The following is a 16,914-nucleotide window of genomic DNA, read 5'->3' on the forward strand; positions in this document are numbered from 1 at the left end:
GGTGCTGGGAGGGGAGGGCAGGGTTTGCCACGGGGTGCCAAATATAGAAAGGGCCTGTAGACCGGGGTAACACGTGCGGGAGCGAGAAACTGGTTGCAAAGACGGTCTGGATTCCTAAAAATCCTGCTGCCGGTTTGTTGCACAGAGCCCACTTTCACACCGTGGGCCCAAGTGCTTGTTTATTGTCGACTACCCTATCTGTTTTGTACAGGTCATTTGACAGATTGAAGCAGCAAATCTGTGCCCCTGGTGAATTGCCCATTTCTTTTAGGGTGTGGATCGTCTAATTTTCCTTCTGGGAGTTGGACCTGCACCAGCCACCTACAAATTACCTAGGCTTGCAAATCTGAGCCTCTAACTGTAGATTGCATCTGAAAACCTGTGCCATCTACAACATTTAGTTCACTGAATTACCATTTTATTTGCCTATAAACCTTCTGTACATTTTGGCTAGAGGTAGACCTGATGCACAAATTTTGGATCTAAGCCCCCGCTCCGGCCCTTTGCAGAAATAGAAGCCAGATGTAAAATGCAGTTGTTGGTTTTTGGAAGTGGTTTCTAACTTTCAGCTGTGAGCTTATTTGAAGGCTGTTTCTTGATCATCGCTGTAAGGACCTGTAAGATGCCCCTGACCCAGCAGCCAGGGTGTGGGGTTTCACCAGTCTGCAGCAGAGGGGTGCCCACATTTGAGGCTGGAAAGCTGAGGTGTGGATTTGGAGCCATCTCTAACTTCACCTCTGTCTTTCACCTCTTGATCCGACAAACAGAAGCCAGCAAGCAAACACTTAGCATATCAAAGGGAAGCCGTTTGCCATCCATTGGGCAAAGCTCTGGCTTTTAACAAGGGCAAATTTCCTGGGACATCAGCACCTCCGCAATGGTCAGAAAAACAGCTGCTCTGGATCTGCTCTGCTTTCTTTCCCATCCCTACGCTGAGGCTGTCCTGTGTGTTCACATGCTATTTATTCGTGTCTTTTTGCAGGACCATTCCTAACATTTTGCCAGCTTCCTCTGCCGACTATTGTTCCCAATAGGAATGAAATGGTGGTACAGCTGAATTCCAATTTCACGCTCAAATGCTCTGGAGACAGCGAAGTGAGCTGGCAGTACCCAGTGACCGAGGGAAGCCACAGGATAGACATTAGACATGAAGAAAACAACAGTGGCCTCTTCGTGACGGTGCTCGAAGTGGGAAATGCCTCAGCCGCTCATACGGGCTTGTATGTTTGCTATTATAACCACACTCAAGTGGAGGATGGGGAAGTGGAAGGGAAGGACATCTACATCTATGTGCCTGGTAAGTGGGGGATGCCACATCCGTACCTGGAGGTTTGGATGGGAGGGCTGAACCGTGGACGCCCAGAGGAGGCATACTGCTGGTGGCAACTTGCTGTCAGAGGAAGATAAATGACCCCAGGGCCATTTCCTAACGTGTAAATCAAGACCAGCCCCTGTGAGTCTATGGATACATTCCTCTTCCTTTCTATTGGTTTTCACTTTTTTTGGTAAGAGTTTTAGTTCTGAAGAAGAGGGATGAATTTGCAGCTTCAGAGCTGAGGTCTCCTGACCACCAGGGGCTGGGTAGTAGACTTTGGCGGCCAGGTCAGCTCAGCTGTGGGAGCATGACCAGCCTTCACATTTGCCTGGCCCCTGTGTGGGGATTAACGTCAACGCCAGTCCTTTCAGGGGTAACTTGGGTGGGTGTTTTGGGACATGTACTGACCAAACCAATGCCACGTCTGACACTACAGCAAGTTGCCAGATGAGGAAGGCTGTATCTTGTTCTTAACCTGAATTAGGTTTGAACTGAGAACAGGAAAAAGTTCATGTGTGCGCAGGGCCAGGGAAGCGTAAAGCAATGGAGATGTCCTGGGGGTGGCTGTCACAAGGGAGGGTGAAACGAGAAGGGTTATTGCTGGTCGGTCTGATGCAAGATGAAAAATATGGTGTTACCATGCAGCGCCCTGTAATTTTCAAAGCAAACACAGCCTTCCCAGGCCCTGTGCCACCTTTCTCTTTAGCGGTGGAAAGCCTGTTGGACCCAGAATAAATGGCATCCCTTCTTTTTGGAAGTACCTATCCCCACCTTTGCCCTCTCACCCCCTTGTTCCAACTGGAAATATTTTTTTGAAGACCTTCCACGCTATCTGTGCGACGAAGATCTTTATTGTCATAGCTGAGATAGGCAGCAGAGGCTGAGCCACAGCTTTTGTAAAGCCCTGTCTGGGTGATGGCTGGGGTTCAGGGGATGAGTGGCACAACTGCAGGGCCAAGAAAGATGAAGACAGTAGATTTGCAGTAAATATTTTGAACAGAAAACAAAAGAGAGAAGAAAAGATTGCAAATCATCCTGCAAAACTGCAGCATGTTGTGAAGGAGATGATATCTGCAACTGCAAGGAGGACTGTGGAAGGGGAAAAAGTCAGGAAGCAATAACAGGACTTGTTTTAAAGGCTATTTTGCAGTGGCATTAAGTTTTTGCAGTTCACAATGTGTGATTTGAGGACAGGGATTCTTCCAAGACTTTTTCTCTGTTTCCCACAACAAATGTAAACCGTTTGTGCTCATTCTTGAAGCAAGATGTTTCAGCAGAGGCTGCAGGCTTTGGCCCACGTATCTCGATTTCCAAACAGCTCTAACCAAATTGCCAGAAGACGTTATTGGTGTTAAAGTCTTGTAACTCACTCAGTGAAGGAATATAAAGGCAAAAGGTGGAAGATTTCTTCAAGAGAGCTTTTTGTTTAGGTTTTTAAAAGCCTCTAGACATCAGCCTACCAGATTTGCAGGGCAGAGACACCCTGTAATTTTTTCCACTCGCTAACCATCAAGATGTCATAAATGCAGAAACATATCCTTTTCTCCAAATTATAGAGAATGTTTCTGTTTCCACTATAAACTTTGCCTTTACAATTGGTTTTCCTGCAATGAATTAGGAGGGCAATGGGTGGCAGCAACCCACTTTAGCCAAGGAGGATTATGCTGAGACTTCACACAATATCCTATTTTCACTAACAGTGCACAGAAAACCAAAACTAGGTGAATCCTGTTTCTGTTTTAAATTACAGTGGGAAAATGAATACATGGAGTTGGCAGTGTCTTTGGGATGGAGTGCTGTGTTTGGAATATTGCTACAAAGAGCCTGCCAGTGCAGCAGAAAGTCTATTGTTGGAAGGATTTGGATTGCTATTTATTAAATTTTATTACAAAGCTTCACACAGAAGCTTCAGGCTAGCAGGGATTATTTGTTTATTCCGAATCGCCAAATGGAGATAATTTGAGGGCTGTGCTTTTTTAAGTTGGATATGTTATGCAATTATGTTTTGAACTCAGAATTTGGATTGGCCAGATAGGAAAGCTGGCATGTATTTTGTTCACTTTAAAAGACATAAAACTACCAGGTGTTTGTTTGCTTTTTTTTTCTGGTTGAATACCATATTTTGAAAACCACATGCCTTGACCATAATTAGCTCTATCTCATAACTGTAATGTTGGACATGTTCGAAGTGCATGAAGATAAGTACCTTGTACTATTTTTGATGAAATGTGGCTTTTATGCTGTTCAACATAAACAACATGAATATAATTTCTACTTTTCGATACTGAAAGTAGTTTGGATTTTGGATTCTTTTTATTTTTTTTCCCCTGTTTATATATTGATTAGCGGACAGCTGCTATTACCAAAGGAAAAAAAATCTAACTAAAGAAGATGAGTGATTTGTGCCAATAAAAGACAAGATCTCTAATAAATTTTTGTGTGCAGTGGATGTTGCACCTAAGTGCAAAATCTTGTGTCATAAAAATAGGATGTTTTAAGCCCAAATTCTTCCCTAAGATTTTTGCTCTCCATATAGCTTTATAGAGTTGTCTATGATAAAGTGAATTCATCTTTGCTTTAGTCCCCAGCAATTGCATGAATGTTTTCACACCCAATAGTGATTTTTTTTCTTTTTGTCACTTAGTACCCTTTTGCCCTCACTGTAGGAACATCTCAGAACCGGGTCTAAGGGGAATAATAATATAGTGGGGTTTGTATTTTTCATTCTGCATCCTGAATTGTCACAGAGGAGCCCAAGCCTTTTCCTGCTCAGTGCTTAGGTCAAACGCCTCGCTATGTGTCACATCCGATAGCAAAAATGAAACATTGCATGCAATTATCATGCCCTGCCTCTGAAAAAAAGTAGAGTAATAAACTGTTCTAGTTTCAGTTACAATCTACAAGCAGCCATTGATATCCAGTTCTTGCTTGTAGTAAGTCCACGCACAAGGTCGTGTTTAATCACCTCTTGTTTTTTACAGACCCAGACATGCCTTTTGTTCCTTCTATACCGGAAGACCAGTTCATCCTAGTGGAAGAAGGTGATCCCACCGTTATCCCTTGTCGGACAAGTGACCCAAGTGCTGAAGTGACTTTAATCAACAGTTTAGACAAGGCCGTCTATGCTTTCTATGACAGCAAACAAGGCTTCATAGGGAATTTCCCTGCGGGCTCGTATACATGCAAGACAATGGTTAAGGGCATGGAATTCAAGTCCGATGAGTTCCTCATCTATATTTTAAGAGGTATTTATTTTTGTTCATTAAAAAAAAAAAAAAGGAAGTGATAATATTCAGCCCAGTTCTTCCCTCACACTGTAAGTGCCGTATTAGCACCAGCACCACAGGGTTTTATCAGATATTTCCCCAATGGTGAGCTCCTTGCTCCTCTGGGAGTATTGCCAGTTACTTAGTTGGTAGTCTACTTAGTAGTTACATACAATTTTGATGAGAGTAAAGTGTGCTTAACCCTATCTTCCCTCCAAAATTCTTGCAAGAAAAGTCTCCTGTAATCCATGTATTTTCATCCTGTTTGCTGAAGCGTAACTTAAAAGACTGGTGTTTTCCAGTGGCTTGAAATCATAGGACTTTGGGTCGTCTGAAAAACAGCATGATTCAAGTATTTTGAAAACAAGGTTTTTATTGGCCAGCAAGGGATTCTCAAAGGATTAGCAAAATGGGAAACTGCTTTTATATCGGGTATCTTTTCATAGGGGTATTTGAGATAGGAACTTCTAATTGAAATTTTATGCAGGATCATTTCTTTGTGGGACTGAACTCAATGCCTGCACACTTCATGCTTTAAATACACCCCGTTTATATGAGTATAAAAGGGCACTACTTTCACTGAATTTTCCAGGTAATTCCTCAATAGAGGAACTGAAATGGGATTCTCCCTCTGAAATCATATCATGTGAACATTGTGTACTTCTTAAAACTAAACCTGCTCACTCTCTCTCTTCTCTTAGCTACTTCACAGCTACCGGTTGAAATTGAAGCTCTTAAAACTGTCTACAAAACAGGCGAGACCATCGTAGTGACTTGTGTGGTCTTTGACAATGAGGTGGTTAATTTACAGTGGAATTATCCTGGGAAAGTGGTAAATATCTCTCTCTTTATTTTATTTTTGGGCTGAATGTTTGCAGTTACTTATTGGGGAAGAAGGTGGGGTTGTAAAATAGTCTTCTCTTCTCTGAATGAGGACAGCTGAGGAGAGAAAAGTAAGTAATTTCTTTTAAGTTACCACAAAAGAAAGTCCATCCCAAAAGTTAGAGTTTGCTCTTAGTAAGTATGCAAAGCATGAGAGGAAGGTGAGGTGTGACTAAGAGTCCATCCTCTGAGGGAGGAATGTTGTCTCTCAGGTCTTGTGCTGGTTCAAAAAAAAGAAATGTTGTGGAAATAGAGAGATCTAAGAATGTGTTGGACATCTGCAGAGAGCTCTACCGATGGAGGTCTGAACCTCTAAAATGTCTCTTTTAAACCCTGGATTCCTGAGCATAGTGAAGGACAACGAAGAGTCAAGTTCATAGTCTTAATTGTTCCTCATGGTGCAGGTGTTAATTAAAACAACAGCCAGTGTAATTACTCACTAATAAGAAAATCTTAAAACTTTTGGAGAACCTCAGAAATTTTCAAACTGGCGTAACATCCTTCTGCAGTGAAAATTTGTATTTAGTGAAACTAGGTTCGAGCTAGTCTCAGTCAATGGAGAATTTCAGAGTATCCCATGTAAAATGTCTTGCCACTGAAGAGATGGAGTAGTTGAAGTGACTACCTAGTTGTGACCCCAAATCCCAACTTTTATTTAAGTAAGTTAGGTGTTGGAGAGGAAAAATTATTTGAGGTTTTGTTCTATTTTCCATGTTACACATCATAATCTCTGCTATATCCCACCTTCCAAAACTAGCCCCAACATATTTTTTATTCCAGCCTCTCACGATCACATGGTCTGCCATTCTCACCATCCTTTTTCTCACAGGGATATTCGCCTTGCCAATAAATTATTCTTTTTTTTGAGAGCAGAGAATTATTTCTTGTTTTGAGTTATCTCTCTGAGAGCAGAGAGAACATAGCATCTAGCAACTGGTTACTTTTTGTCTGATGGAGGGGATAAAAATCCACCCTACTTCATGGGAACTGAACAAAGAAATGTCCAAATAAAAACCTCACGGCTTTTCTGTTTGAGGAGAAGGTAGCACGTAAGCAATAAAATGCTCTTTCGGGCTGCTCACCCAAATTTTCATTGGTATTTTGTTTCAAGTGAAGAAAATATGAGCTCTCAACCTCCTCATCCTCCCGTGCCTGCCCCCCAAAGGGTGTATATTTATAGATACACCTTTTGTGTCTGTGGCTGAAAAATACATCCCTGACTGAGTAAACAAGTCTTCTGCCATACGGGGTTTAGATGGTTGCTCTCACTCCAGCGGCATCGTAGATCCTCAGCGGTGTGTTTTCAGCTCAGTTACTTAAGTAAGGTTTTTTTTCCTTCTCCAAACTACAGAAAGAAAAAGGTCTGATAAAACTTGATGATATCAAAGTCCCATCGCAGAAGCTGGTTTACACCTTGACCATTCCTGAGGCATCAGTGAAAGACACAGGGGACTATGAATGTACTGCACGGCATGCAACCAAGGAGGTTAAGGAAAATAAGAAAGTAGTCATTACAGTTCATGGTATAGTCTGATTTTTAGTGTCCAAAAATTATTAACGTGTTGGAAAACACCATTCTTGAAAAATGCGGCACAGCGTTGTTTACACAAGGCTTTTTCATTTACAGACAAAGGCTTTATTCACCTGGAGCCTCAGTTTAGCCCTCTGGAAGCTGTCAATCTACACGAAGTCAAAAACTTCGTTGTCGATGTGCAGGCATACCCAGCACCAAAAATGTACTGGTTGAAGGATAACGTGACTCTGATTGAAAATCTTACTGAGATTGTTACTAGTTCCAACAGAGTCCAGGAAACAAGGTAAAAATAGTCTTCTGACTTTTACTTTGCCATGTTGACTTGAGTTGCTCCCCCAGAAACCTGGACACTGCTCCTGCTTTTTCTTTCCGCCTCAGTTTTTTTTCTTCTTCCTCAGTGGCATTTAAAAAGCCTTTCTTTGTTTTCTACTCTAAAGGGTGATGCCTAATCTGCCTCTTCGTATTCCCTTCATAACATCAACCTCTCCAAACAATAGAAATCTTGGTTTCTGAGCACTAAGCCTCTTCAGTCCCTCCAACATGGCTCCACTCCAGTAATTTCTAGCTATTTCCAATAATATCAGGGGCTTTGTCAAATCCCTGCAGAATGTAACTATGCCCTCTTGTTTCTCAGTTGTATTTTGGTAGCTATTTGTTGCTTGAGTAATGATTTTAGTTAAAGGCATGCTAGAAATGCTAAATGTCACTGCATCATAACCTCTACATACCCAGAATACATGTTGCACCAAAATGAATTTTTTTGGTACCTGCTTTAAAAATGCAAACAAACTCTCTAATTTCTGCAGGTTTCAGAGTGTATTAAAATTAATCCGGGCCAAGGAAGAAGATAGCGGGTACTATACTTTGGTTGTTGAAAATGAAGACGACCTTAAAAGATACACCTTCTCCTTGCTAATACAAGGTAAGGAGCCCCAAAGCTTCGCCCACCAGAACTGATGGCACACAGCAAAGACTTGATCCACTTAAACATCGGATTGCCTGGAGTATTGAGATGAGAAAGGCTTGAATCGGGGTGTCTGGAGGAATGCGTGCGTGCCGAGTCCTTGCAGCTCTCGTACCCTGATCCTGGCTTTCACTTCTGCGCTGGCCTTGAGCCAAAAAGAAACTTTATCCTCCCGCCTAAGTTATTCCAGCTGACAGCAGGGACGATAGCTCATTTAGTATGACATGAGGACGTGGCATAACTGCAGCACTTCCTTTTCATGGCTCTAGCCTAGGATCTGCTCCGTCCCGTAGGAGACAAGGACCTCCTGTCGAGTCCAGGCCTCTAGCTCTTGCGACGCTGTTGGCCAAACAATACCTGTCCTGGTTTATTTGAAATTTCAGGCTGCTTTTATAGACTCTGGCAAGTATTTTAACAAACTCCTGACTCCTTCCCAGTTCCAGCCCTGATCTTAGACCTCATGGACGACCACCACGGCTCTGCAGGGGGGCAGACGGTGAGGTGCCTGGCGGAGGGGACCCCGCTTCCGGATGTGGAATGGCTGGTTTGCAAGGACATTAAAAAGTAAGCGGAGCGGGTGCTTTCTTACCTAAAATGTGACTTCTTGTGCCCTTGATTGGCTTAACATTATTAGTTAGCGTACCATGTTTTCCTCATCGAGGGCCAGTAAGCTCTCGATCATTTTTCTTCTTTTTAAAGGCATGTTTTTTATATTTCAAGGGAGTTTGTCAGTGGCATCCCTATTGCATCCTGTAGGAGAAGACACAATGCATTGATTCAGGAGGTTTCTCTCAAAAAAGCTTTCTGTTCAATAAGTGAACTCAATAGATTTCACAGTCCCAGTTTGAATAAGGATCTCAAGGAGTAGCTGTCCCTCCAGCCAGGGAGTTCTTATCATTTCCCAGATAGCTTCATCTGCCTCATTAACACCCTTGTGTGCTTCTAAATTTTCACTTGTAATTATTTCCCCCCTAATTATAATTTTCACTTTCCAAGTATTTTAGACATGTGGAGTAATCAGTCCCATTTTCGCTAGTTCTAGATTGGCTCCTTTGCCTGCTGGGAGACAAGGTTTTCCTGGGAGGTTATCCGCCAGGGAGAGGGAGACCATGCATGGAAAGAAGGCTAGGAGCCCTGGGCACCTCCCAGGTGTGTTCTGCTCTCATTGTGCTAAAATCTCTTGCTGCCTGGTGGGACAATTGTCCTCCTAGCCCTGCCCCAGGGAGCCTTGTACAGTGCTAAGGATTCAGGGAGCAATAGAGGTCCATCGACTACTTAAGTCTATGGGATACAGAGCAACACCAAGGTCTATCTATACCAGACCTGCTGGGCTGCATTGTCTGGCCCTCAAAGTGGCAGCAGTAATGAGGATCATAAGGCAAATTATCCTCAGGGAAGAAAGATGTAGGCTTTTCATAGAGGTGGCCTTAAGCATTTCTGGTTTTTAAAATGATCGTTGTCAGAAGAAATAGGGAAAGGTGGTTACTGTTCTCTTCACTCCTCTTTATCCATACCTGTGCCCAACTCCTGTTTTCCCTGTTATTTTTCTCTGCAGGTGCAGCAATGACACCTCATGGACTCTTTTGACTAACAATATCTCTGATATACACATGGAAGCCCACTTAGATGAGAAAAATATGGTGGAAAGCCAGGTGACCTTTCAGAAAGTAGAGGAAACCCTGGCTGTGCGATGCGTGGCGAGGAACGACCTTGGTGCTGTTACTCGGGAACTGAAGCTTGTGGCTCCCAGTGAGTTTGCTTTGTCCTCCTGTGAGAGTACGGCAGTCAGTTTAACCCCTCTCTAACAGACCCCAGTTCAGTCTGGAAGAGTGCTTAATAGATAAAAATGTGAATTGTTGCAGATAAAAATAAGTGAAAATGGATTTTTTTCTGCCCTGGGACATTTGAGGATGAGGCATTCTACAGGTCTTTATGGTGCATCTGTTTTTCACTTATTATACGGTTACACGGTTCTTTTTATCACTTTATGGCCACTGGCTACGGGATGTTCTTCTAGACAATCTTTGCATTTGGTTTTGAAACAGGAAGGCAGAGCAGCTCTTGGCTTGGAAAGACTTTAGTCACCAGCCTCAGGAACTGCTCCTGCCACATCTGCAGGACCTGGGAACTGTGATGGTACGGGAAGTGGGTGCCTTCTGTGTATGTCATGTTCCTCATGGCTCAGGAGGAAAATAAAGTCTGTCTTTTTGCCCCACAGCCTTGCGATCAGAACTAACGGTGGCGGCTGCAGTCTTAGTGCTGTTAGTGATTGTGATAATTTCACTGATTGTCCTGGTCATCATCTGGAAACAGGTAGTGTAGAAAAGTATTTCAGTTTGGATGCTAAGCCCCACTGGGTTTTGATCTGCTCTGAAGTCAAGAGCAACCACAAGACTAATGGTTGGTTTTGCATTCAATGTGCTTTGCAGAAGCCGAGGTATGAGATAAGATGGAGAGTCATTGAATCTATCAGCCCCGATGGCCACGAATACATTTATGTGGACCCAATGCAACTGCCTTATGATTCCAGATGGGAGTTTCCTCGAGACGGGTTAGTGCTTGGTAAGTTTCCTCTAAGGGACTAATTCTGCATCCTTCTCTGGGGAGAAGGACAATTAAGGACAACTTTGAGGTCTCTGCTACTGGAATTTGTGATGTAACTCATGGCCACGTCCAGAGCCTCTCTCTACCTGTCTGTTCTCCTCAGTTCTCCTGCCACATCCTCCTCTTCTTCTACAGCAGTGTCAGCCTTGAGCTCCTTGCGTTAGTGTCTCCCCCACCTCTCCTCCACATGCCCCGCGTGCAGTGCCCACCTCCACATGGTTTAGGGGGCCCCTCTCAGCATTAAATTCCCTCTTCAACACTAGTCCTTCTAAGGCACCCGCAAGAAGTGCACTGGCATTTTTTTATCTGCAAGACTTTTATATGCTTCTGTCCGGAGGCCAAGGGAAATCTGCAAGTAGTTATATAGCTTTATTAAAAATATTTAAAAAATTATTAATCCATGATGTGCATATATCAGTGCTGAGTAACTTTACAACTTATTTTTGTGGCTACTGCCCTTCTTCCTTCCCCTTCTGCTTTCTTGCTGAAAGAAAGAAAGAAGGAAAGAAAGAAGGAAAGAAAGAAGGAAAGAAAGAAGGAAAGAAAGAAAGAGAGGAAGGAAGGAAGGAAGGAAGGAAGGAAGGAAGGAAGGAAGGAAGGAAGGAAGGAAGGAAGGAAGGAAGGAAGGAAGGAAGGAAGGAAGGAAGGAAGGAAGGAAAAAAATAAATATCCCTGCATTGGAATTCATACAGAATTCAGTTGGTAATCACTTCTCCATCACTTCTTCAAGGCTGGCCCAATCTGTCACTTATATCAATTGAAAGTGTAATGATTCTAGACAATTTTGATGTTCTATGCAGATAGTGCTTTAAATACAAAAGGTTTCCCTCTCTTGGAGGTATCTGTGCACCAAGCTGTATCACAACATATAGGAGAAGAAGAGGAAATATTTTTTTTGTTTGATATGTTTTAAGAAACACACTCCCCTGGTGTAGCTCTCCTTCCCCCACCACAGAGAAAGAATTAATGTTAACTCTTGAAAGAAGCAGCACAAAAACTTCTGGTTCAGGAATGATATCCTTTAATTAAATTCATGTTGCTAATTGAAAACTAGAGGAGGGTGGATATTTAATGGAATTATTTTATTACAACCCAGACTTTAATTATATGCCTAAATAGGATTTGTCAGATCTGAGCTGTTAACAGACCACCACTGTGACTTTGTCTCCCTCTGACTCATGAGCACCAGCCTTCAATGCCTTCCTGTTTACAGTATATTCAGGACAATCAGTGCTTTAAAAACTAATGCTACATGGTCCTTTAGCGATCTGGATTGCACAAGCGATCTTCTTGACATGGTTAACATTTACCTGCTGGCAGTTTTGCCATAGGAGATGCTTGCTGGTGGGGACCTCTTTGGTTTCTGGGGCTCACAATTCTGGTTTGTGTGAGTTTTCTCTTATTGAAGAGGGAGATGGCAGCAAAGCAATTACACCTTTAGCTCAGGGAGGCTCCGAAGCAGGATACAAAACCATTTTGGCTCAGTCAGATGAGCATTTCCCATCCTAGCTGTGTAAGCCAGCTGGCATTTATTTGTTTTTCTAGCTAGTAGTGCCTGGAGTGCAGTGCTGTGTTAAATGCCAACTCTGGACGTTGGCTGGATGGAGCTTCAGTTGATAAATTTGGGTTGTGCTGCAAATTCCCCTTTGCTATCACCCCTCCGCAACGTCTGTAGTCTGCTGCTGTTCGGAGCGCTCAGCAGCCAGCACAAGCGGAGGAGATGAGCAGCAGAATGAGAAATGTGATAAGGCAGTGAGCTGTTCGAATGCCACTGCCTTCTCCTGGCTCTGCTGAGAAGTGGCGAGGTCCCAGCAGGACCTGGACCTCCTCCTTCAGCTGAGATGGGGGGGCGGGGCCTTTTGAGGAGCGGGGTCCGAGTGCTGCTGTTTCTCAGGGTCTCGAGGTGGCTGTAGAGAGGTGACAGAATTGCTCCCATCGCTTCCCAGCAAGCCACCCATTTTTCCTAGTGGCTTTAATAAAATGAAATGCTGGTCTGACAGAGAATCAGACCCATCCCCATTTGCAAAATGCAAGTTAAGATACAAGTTATGCAGCATTTAGGGATGTGATACCTAATTTCTCATGGATGTAGATTATAAAGCTTGTTACTTGTTTGGCTTTTGATATAGACCAAGAAAGTTATGGTTTAATTTGGGGTGAGCTGATCACCTCCCTTCAATTTTAGCCAAAGCAGCATCCAGTTGAGAAAGTTGTGTCCGGAACAAATCCAGGGACTTCACCTTTGTATTTGTCTTCCCCTCACCAAGCAGAAAAACAGCACCTCTCCAAAAGGCTCAGCAGATAAGCTCTGTGGATGGGTAGCAGGGCCTGAAAGAGCTCTCACCCCCAGGCGCTGGTCCTCCGTTAGTTTGAGGAGCCTTGAGCTGCTGCTGGTCTGTGCAGTCCCTCTGTGGCAGAGAAGCAGCGCTGCTCCTCGGGCCAGCAGATCACAGCAGTGCCTTTACACTTATAAAGTATACTTTAAACCAAGAAAAGTAAACACACGTTATAATTCTGGGCTCCACTGAAAGCCTTGACATCAAGAATGCGATGGCATTCCAGATGCCTCCAGCCCTTGAGCAGTCAGCTCCCACCTGGCTCCAAATTTCGAGTGTAAAACACATGGGGCTTGGGCTACGTCTGTGGAGAGGGGTGAAAAGGGGAAACAGCAGCGATCGCTCCCCGCCGCTCCGGAAGCGCTCTCACCGTCTCCACATGCACCCCGGCTCAGCAGAGGTGATGGAGAGGGAGATGTGCGCCTCGTGCTCAGCAGACAATATGGTTTGGGGAGGAACTGGCTTGTGAAGACAAGAAGATCAAGGAGCATCAGCAAATGCCATCACATTCTGAGGGGCTGCATCCTGCCATGTGGCTCCCAGACCTTGGGTCTGAAAAGTTTCAGGGGCCAAATTTCAGACTCAGGTTGTTTGAATTAGTCTGAAATTTAGTGGGAAGCTTTCTCACATCCTGACTGGGAAGAATAACCTTTGGAGCACAGGGATCTTGAAAAGAAATCGTATAGTTTTTGTGTGTATGACAAACTACACTGTCATAGTCTTGGAGAGGTTCTTCAGTGGTTACTCAGCTAAGCACACTTTTAACTGTTTCTTGTGCTTGTTAATGATGCAGATAGCGTTTGGCTGGAAGCGTTCTTTTAAGGACATTTATACAATGAAAGTGGGGGCTGTAGCTAAGGGATAACAGAAACATATGGCACTGCGTGCCAGATAACACCTTCAGAAGCGTAAAAGGTGGCAAGTTCAAACTGCAAACGAGCGTCTAAGACAAAATGACGTATATCTCCATAGTAAAAGTCACTGCTTATTCTTCCTGTGCTGGATGTTAAAAAGTAACGTAAATTAAAATACAGAGGTTGTCAGGAATATGAAAATATCCTGGCATCTGGAGCTCATATATGGGTTTGTTCACTAAGCGTTGCCTTAATGAACTTGCTTTTCAGTATGGGGCCTACGAAATATAGTATTTTGGAGTATGTTTGTGCAGTTCATATTTGTGTAAAATCTCACTCAATCTGCACACAATTCTTCTGCACACTGTATCCATATCAGGATACAGGATATGATAATCCAAAATTTTGTCTATATTGATTTGTGGGAAGAGTAGAGTGTGTATAAACATTAGCCATTTCATTACAGCACTTGGAAATTTGCAATAAAATTTATTCAAGCATATGAAACACACTTGTACATTAAACTTCAGAGAAGTTTCCCCTCATATGTGACCAACATGTATTTCGGCTTCTTGCAGGGCACTGATGATCCTGCCTGTCTATTTCTAAACGTGCTGCTGATGTGTTCCAGTCTGTCTTACATGAGGCCTGAAACTACAGCCACGGAGTTCAATTCAGATTTTTAAGTAGAGGGCACAAGGGTACTGTAGTCAGGTGCTGACTGAGGCAGAGAAGTCAACTTTTAATCACAGGAGAACCAGTGTTTAGAAAGGATAAAGTTGAGGATGGCAAGGCAGAGTGGGAGACGAATTTGGACCAGTTGAGCTGTTCCTCAGAGTCCCTTTTCTACAAACTCCCACGTGCAGATGTGCTCCTGATGCTTGTTTGCTTGTTTTTATTTAAGAATTGTACTTAATGACAGCATTTCTTCAAATTATATTTGCCATTTCTGATTAACAACAGTGGTTACCAGTGGTCAGGCTAGATGAATGCGCTCTTTCCACGCAAGAATCACAACCCGTAGAGGAATGGCAGCGGGAAACGAGGCGAATTGGTGTTACTTTCTGAAATAAATAATGCTCTCCCTTGTGTTCAGGTCGAATCCTTGGTTCTGGTGCTTTTGGAAAAGTAGTGGAAGGGACTGCATATGGATTGAGTCGCTCTCAACCGGTGATGAAAGTAGCTGTGAAAATGCTGAAACGTAAGTTGTCGCGGTTCCATTTCCCAAGCTAGGCAGGGCGTGCTCCCACAGGGTTATTTAAGCATTGTTTGTGTATAAATAGATTCTCCATATCTGAAGTTGAAAATGAACTGTGGAATGACTAAAATTTAAAATTATGCTTTAGATCGCTTCATGGCATTTCAAGACTGGAAGTATCCAGGCTTCTGAAAACATCCAAAGTTTAGTTTTAGCTGTATGGACTGCAGCAGCCACAATAACTCAGAACAGATAAAATAACCATGAATGCTTGTGAACAAATGAAAGCAACACAACAAAGGAGAAATAGGCAGGTCTCGTGTGAGAATCTTAAGTTCACTGAAGGTTTCCCAGTTCATGAGAGCTGAGAATCTGACGCAGTGATTCTGGAGGAACCATGAGGAGCTTTCTTGTGTTGAAACTAGCAGCTTATGAAGCGCCTCCGTGCCTCCTGGGCAATCCACCGTAACCCTGGAGAGGGACAAACAGACTGAGTCAGCTATTGAGCTGCACCAAATGAGTTCTTTATTAGTGATCTGTGACTCCTCTCCAAGCCTTACGAAAGCCCCTTGTCAAGTAAAGGACACAGTCTTCTTCAAGAAGCCACGGTAGCAATGCTCTAATGAGGCAAGCAAGGAGAAATCGTTTGTTATTGTGAAAAAGGTGATTGCTCTGACTGAGTGGCTGGTGTGTTTTGTCAACAGCTACAGCTAGATCCAGTGAAAAACAAGCGCTCATGTCTGAACTGAAGATCATGACACATCTTGGCCCCCACCTGAATATTGTGAATCTGCTTGGAGCGTGTACAAAATCAGGTGGGTTTGGCTGACAAAATGGAGGTTTGCTGTGGAGCCACCATTCACTGCTGAACAAGCACACAAATTTCAAGTAAAGCATTTAATAATAAATATAAAGTAGTAAAAGGTTTCACAAACCTACTTGATATTTGTTAGTAGTTGAAGCCGTAACTTAGTAAATAAAAATGTATTAACCCACAATACTTTTTATGCTTTATATTCTATTTTCTACTATTTTTTGAGTTTGTTTTTTTTTTTAAAGACCCAACTCATCAATACATTATTTTGCTTTATTTTATCAGGTCCTATTTACATCATCACTGAATACTGCTTTTATGGTGATTTGGTGAACTATCTGCATAAGAACAGGGACAATTTCCTGAACCGACACCCAGAGAAGCCAAAGAAAGATTTGGATATCTTTGGGATGAACCCAGCTGATGAAAGCACAAGAAGGTGGGAAAAAAGAAAAAAAAATGTGTGACCTGCAACTTAAGGAAATGTTATTACTAACTCTTACTCCATTCCTCTTGTTCATTGGTTTAAAGCTCTCCCTAATTCTTCTCTTTAGACTTTTATTTATCAGGTTTCATAGATCTGGGAAGGTTTCAGCACTTTTTGTTCGGTCTCCCTGACATGTGTCCTAGATTCATGTTTCCCCTGTGTAGAAATACCTGCAGTCCCAGGACCACCGTGGTTCTCCATAGACATCCTGAGGTCTGAAAGAACATTTCTATTAATAAAGCACAGCCCAATGTTCCTCTTTTCTGTAAAAGCATCCTTTTGCCTCTACCCACTCAAGTTTTAAAAGTAAAGCACAACTACCTGGTTTCCTTGTTTTCCTGCTTGGGGAATTTCCACTGTCTAAAACTTCTTCCCTTCAAACAACCTGGCAGAGTTTGTTCTCCAAGCTCAAGTACTCCCCTTTATCTACCAATGGCTTAGCCAGCGTCAGTAGTTTCCTTATGGTTAATGTTCATCCCATAGCTTTTTCCAGATGGCAGTGGAGGAAGCCTGTCATCATACATTCATCAATAAAGCAATGTCATAAAATTAGCCAGGATTTAGAAGGTGAACAGAGATCGCTTCAAAAAACCACTCAGGCAAATAGATCATCTGACTCGGTAGCGGAGTACAGCCAGGACTATTCATCTGAGCATGGGT

General features: G+C 43.0%; 1 protein-coding gene across 1 annotated transcript in view; it reads left to right on the top strand.

Annotated features, from left to right (window-relative positions):
- PDGFRA (platelet-derived growth factor receptor, alpha polypeptide) overlaps window positions 1-16,914 on the top strand; it is a gene marked incomplete at its 3' end in the record, with an annotated part of 20,556 nt that overhangs the window by 453 nt on the left and 3,189 nt on the right. Inside the window, exons 2-14 of the mRNA XM_010290103.1 lie at window positions 983-1,297; window positions 4,297-4,560; window positions 5,283-5,413; window positions 6,815-6,986; window positions 7,091-7,280; window positions 7,804-7,919; window positions 8,399-8,525; window positions 9,517-9,710; window positions 10,180-10,274; window positions 10,391-10,523; window positions 14,852-14,956; window positions 15,658-15,768; window positions 16,053-16,206. Of these exons, the coding sequence (XP_010288405.1) occupies window positions 983-1,297; window positions 4,297-4,560; window positions 5,283-5,413; window positions 6,815-6,986; window positions 7,091-7,280; window positions 7,804-7,919; window positions 8,399-8,525; window positions 9,517-9,710; window positions 10,180-10,274; window positions 10,391-10,523; window positions 14,852-14,956; window positions 15,658-15,768; window positions 16,053-16,206 (2,107 nt within the window). The remainder of the gene's footprint in view (window positions 1-982; window positions 1,298-4,296; window positions 4,561-5,282; window positions 5,414-6,814; window positions 6,987-7,090; window positions 7,281-7,803; window positions 7,920-8,398; window positions 8,526-9,516; window positions 9,711-10,179; window positions 10,275-10,390; window positions 10,524-14,851; window positions 14,957-15,657; window positions 15,769-16,052; window positions 16,207-16,914) is intronic.

This window comes from Phaethon lepturus, unplaced genomic scaffold (genome assembly GCF_000687285.1).
Source record: "Phaethon lepturus isolate BGI_N335 unplaced genomic scaffold, ASM68728v1 scaffold22056, whole genome shotgun sequence".
NCBI lineage: Eukaryota > Metazoa > Chordata > Aves > Phaethontiformes > Phaethontidae > Phaethon > Phaethon lepturus.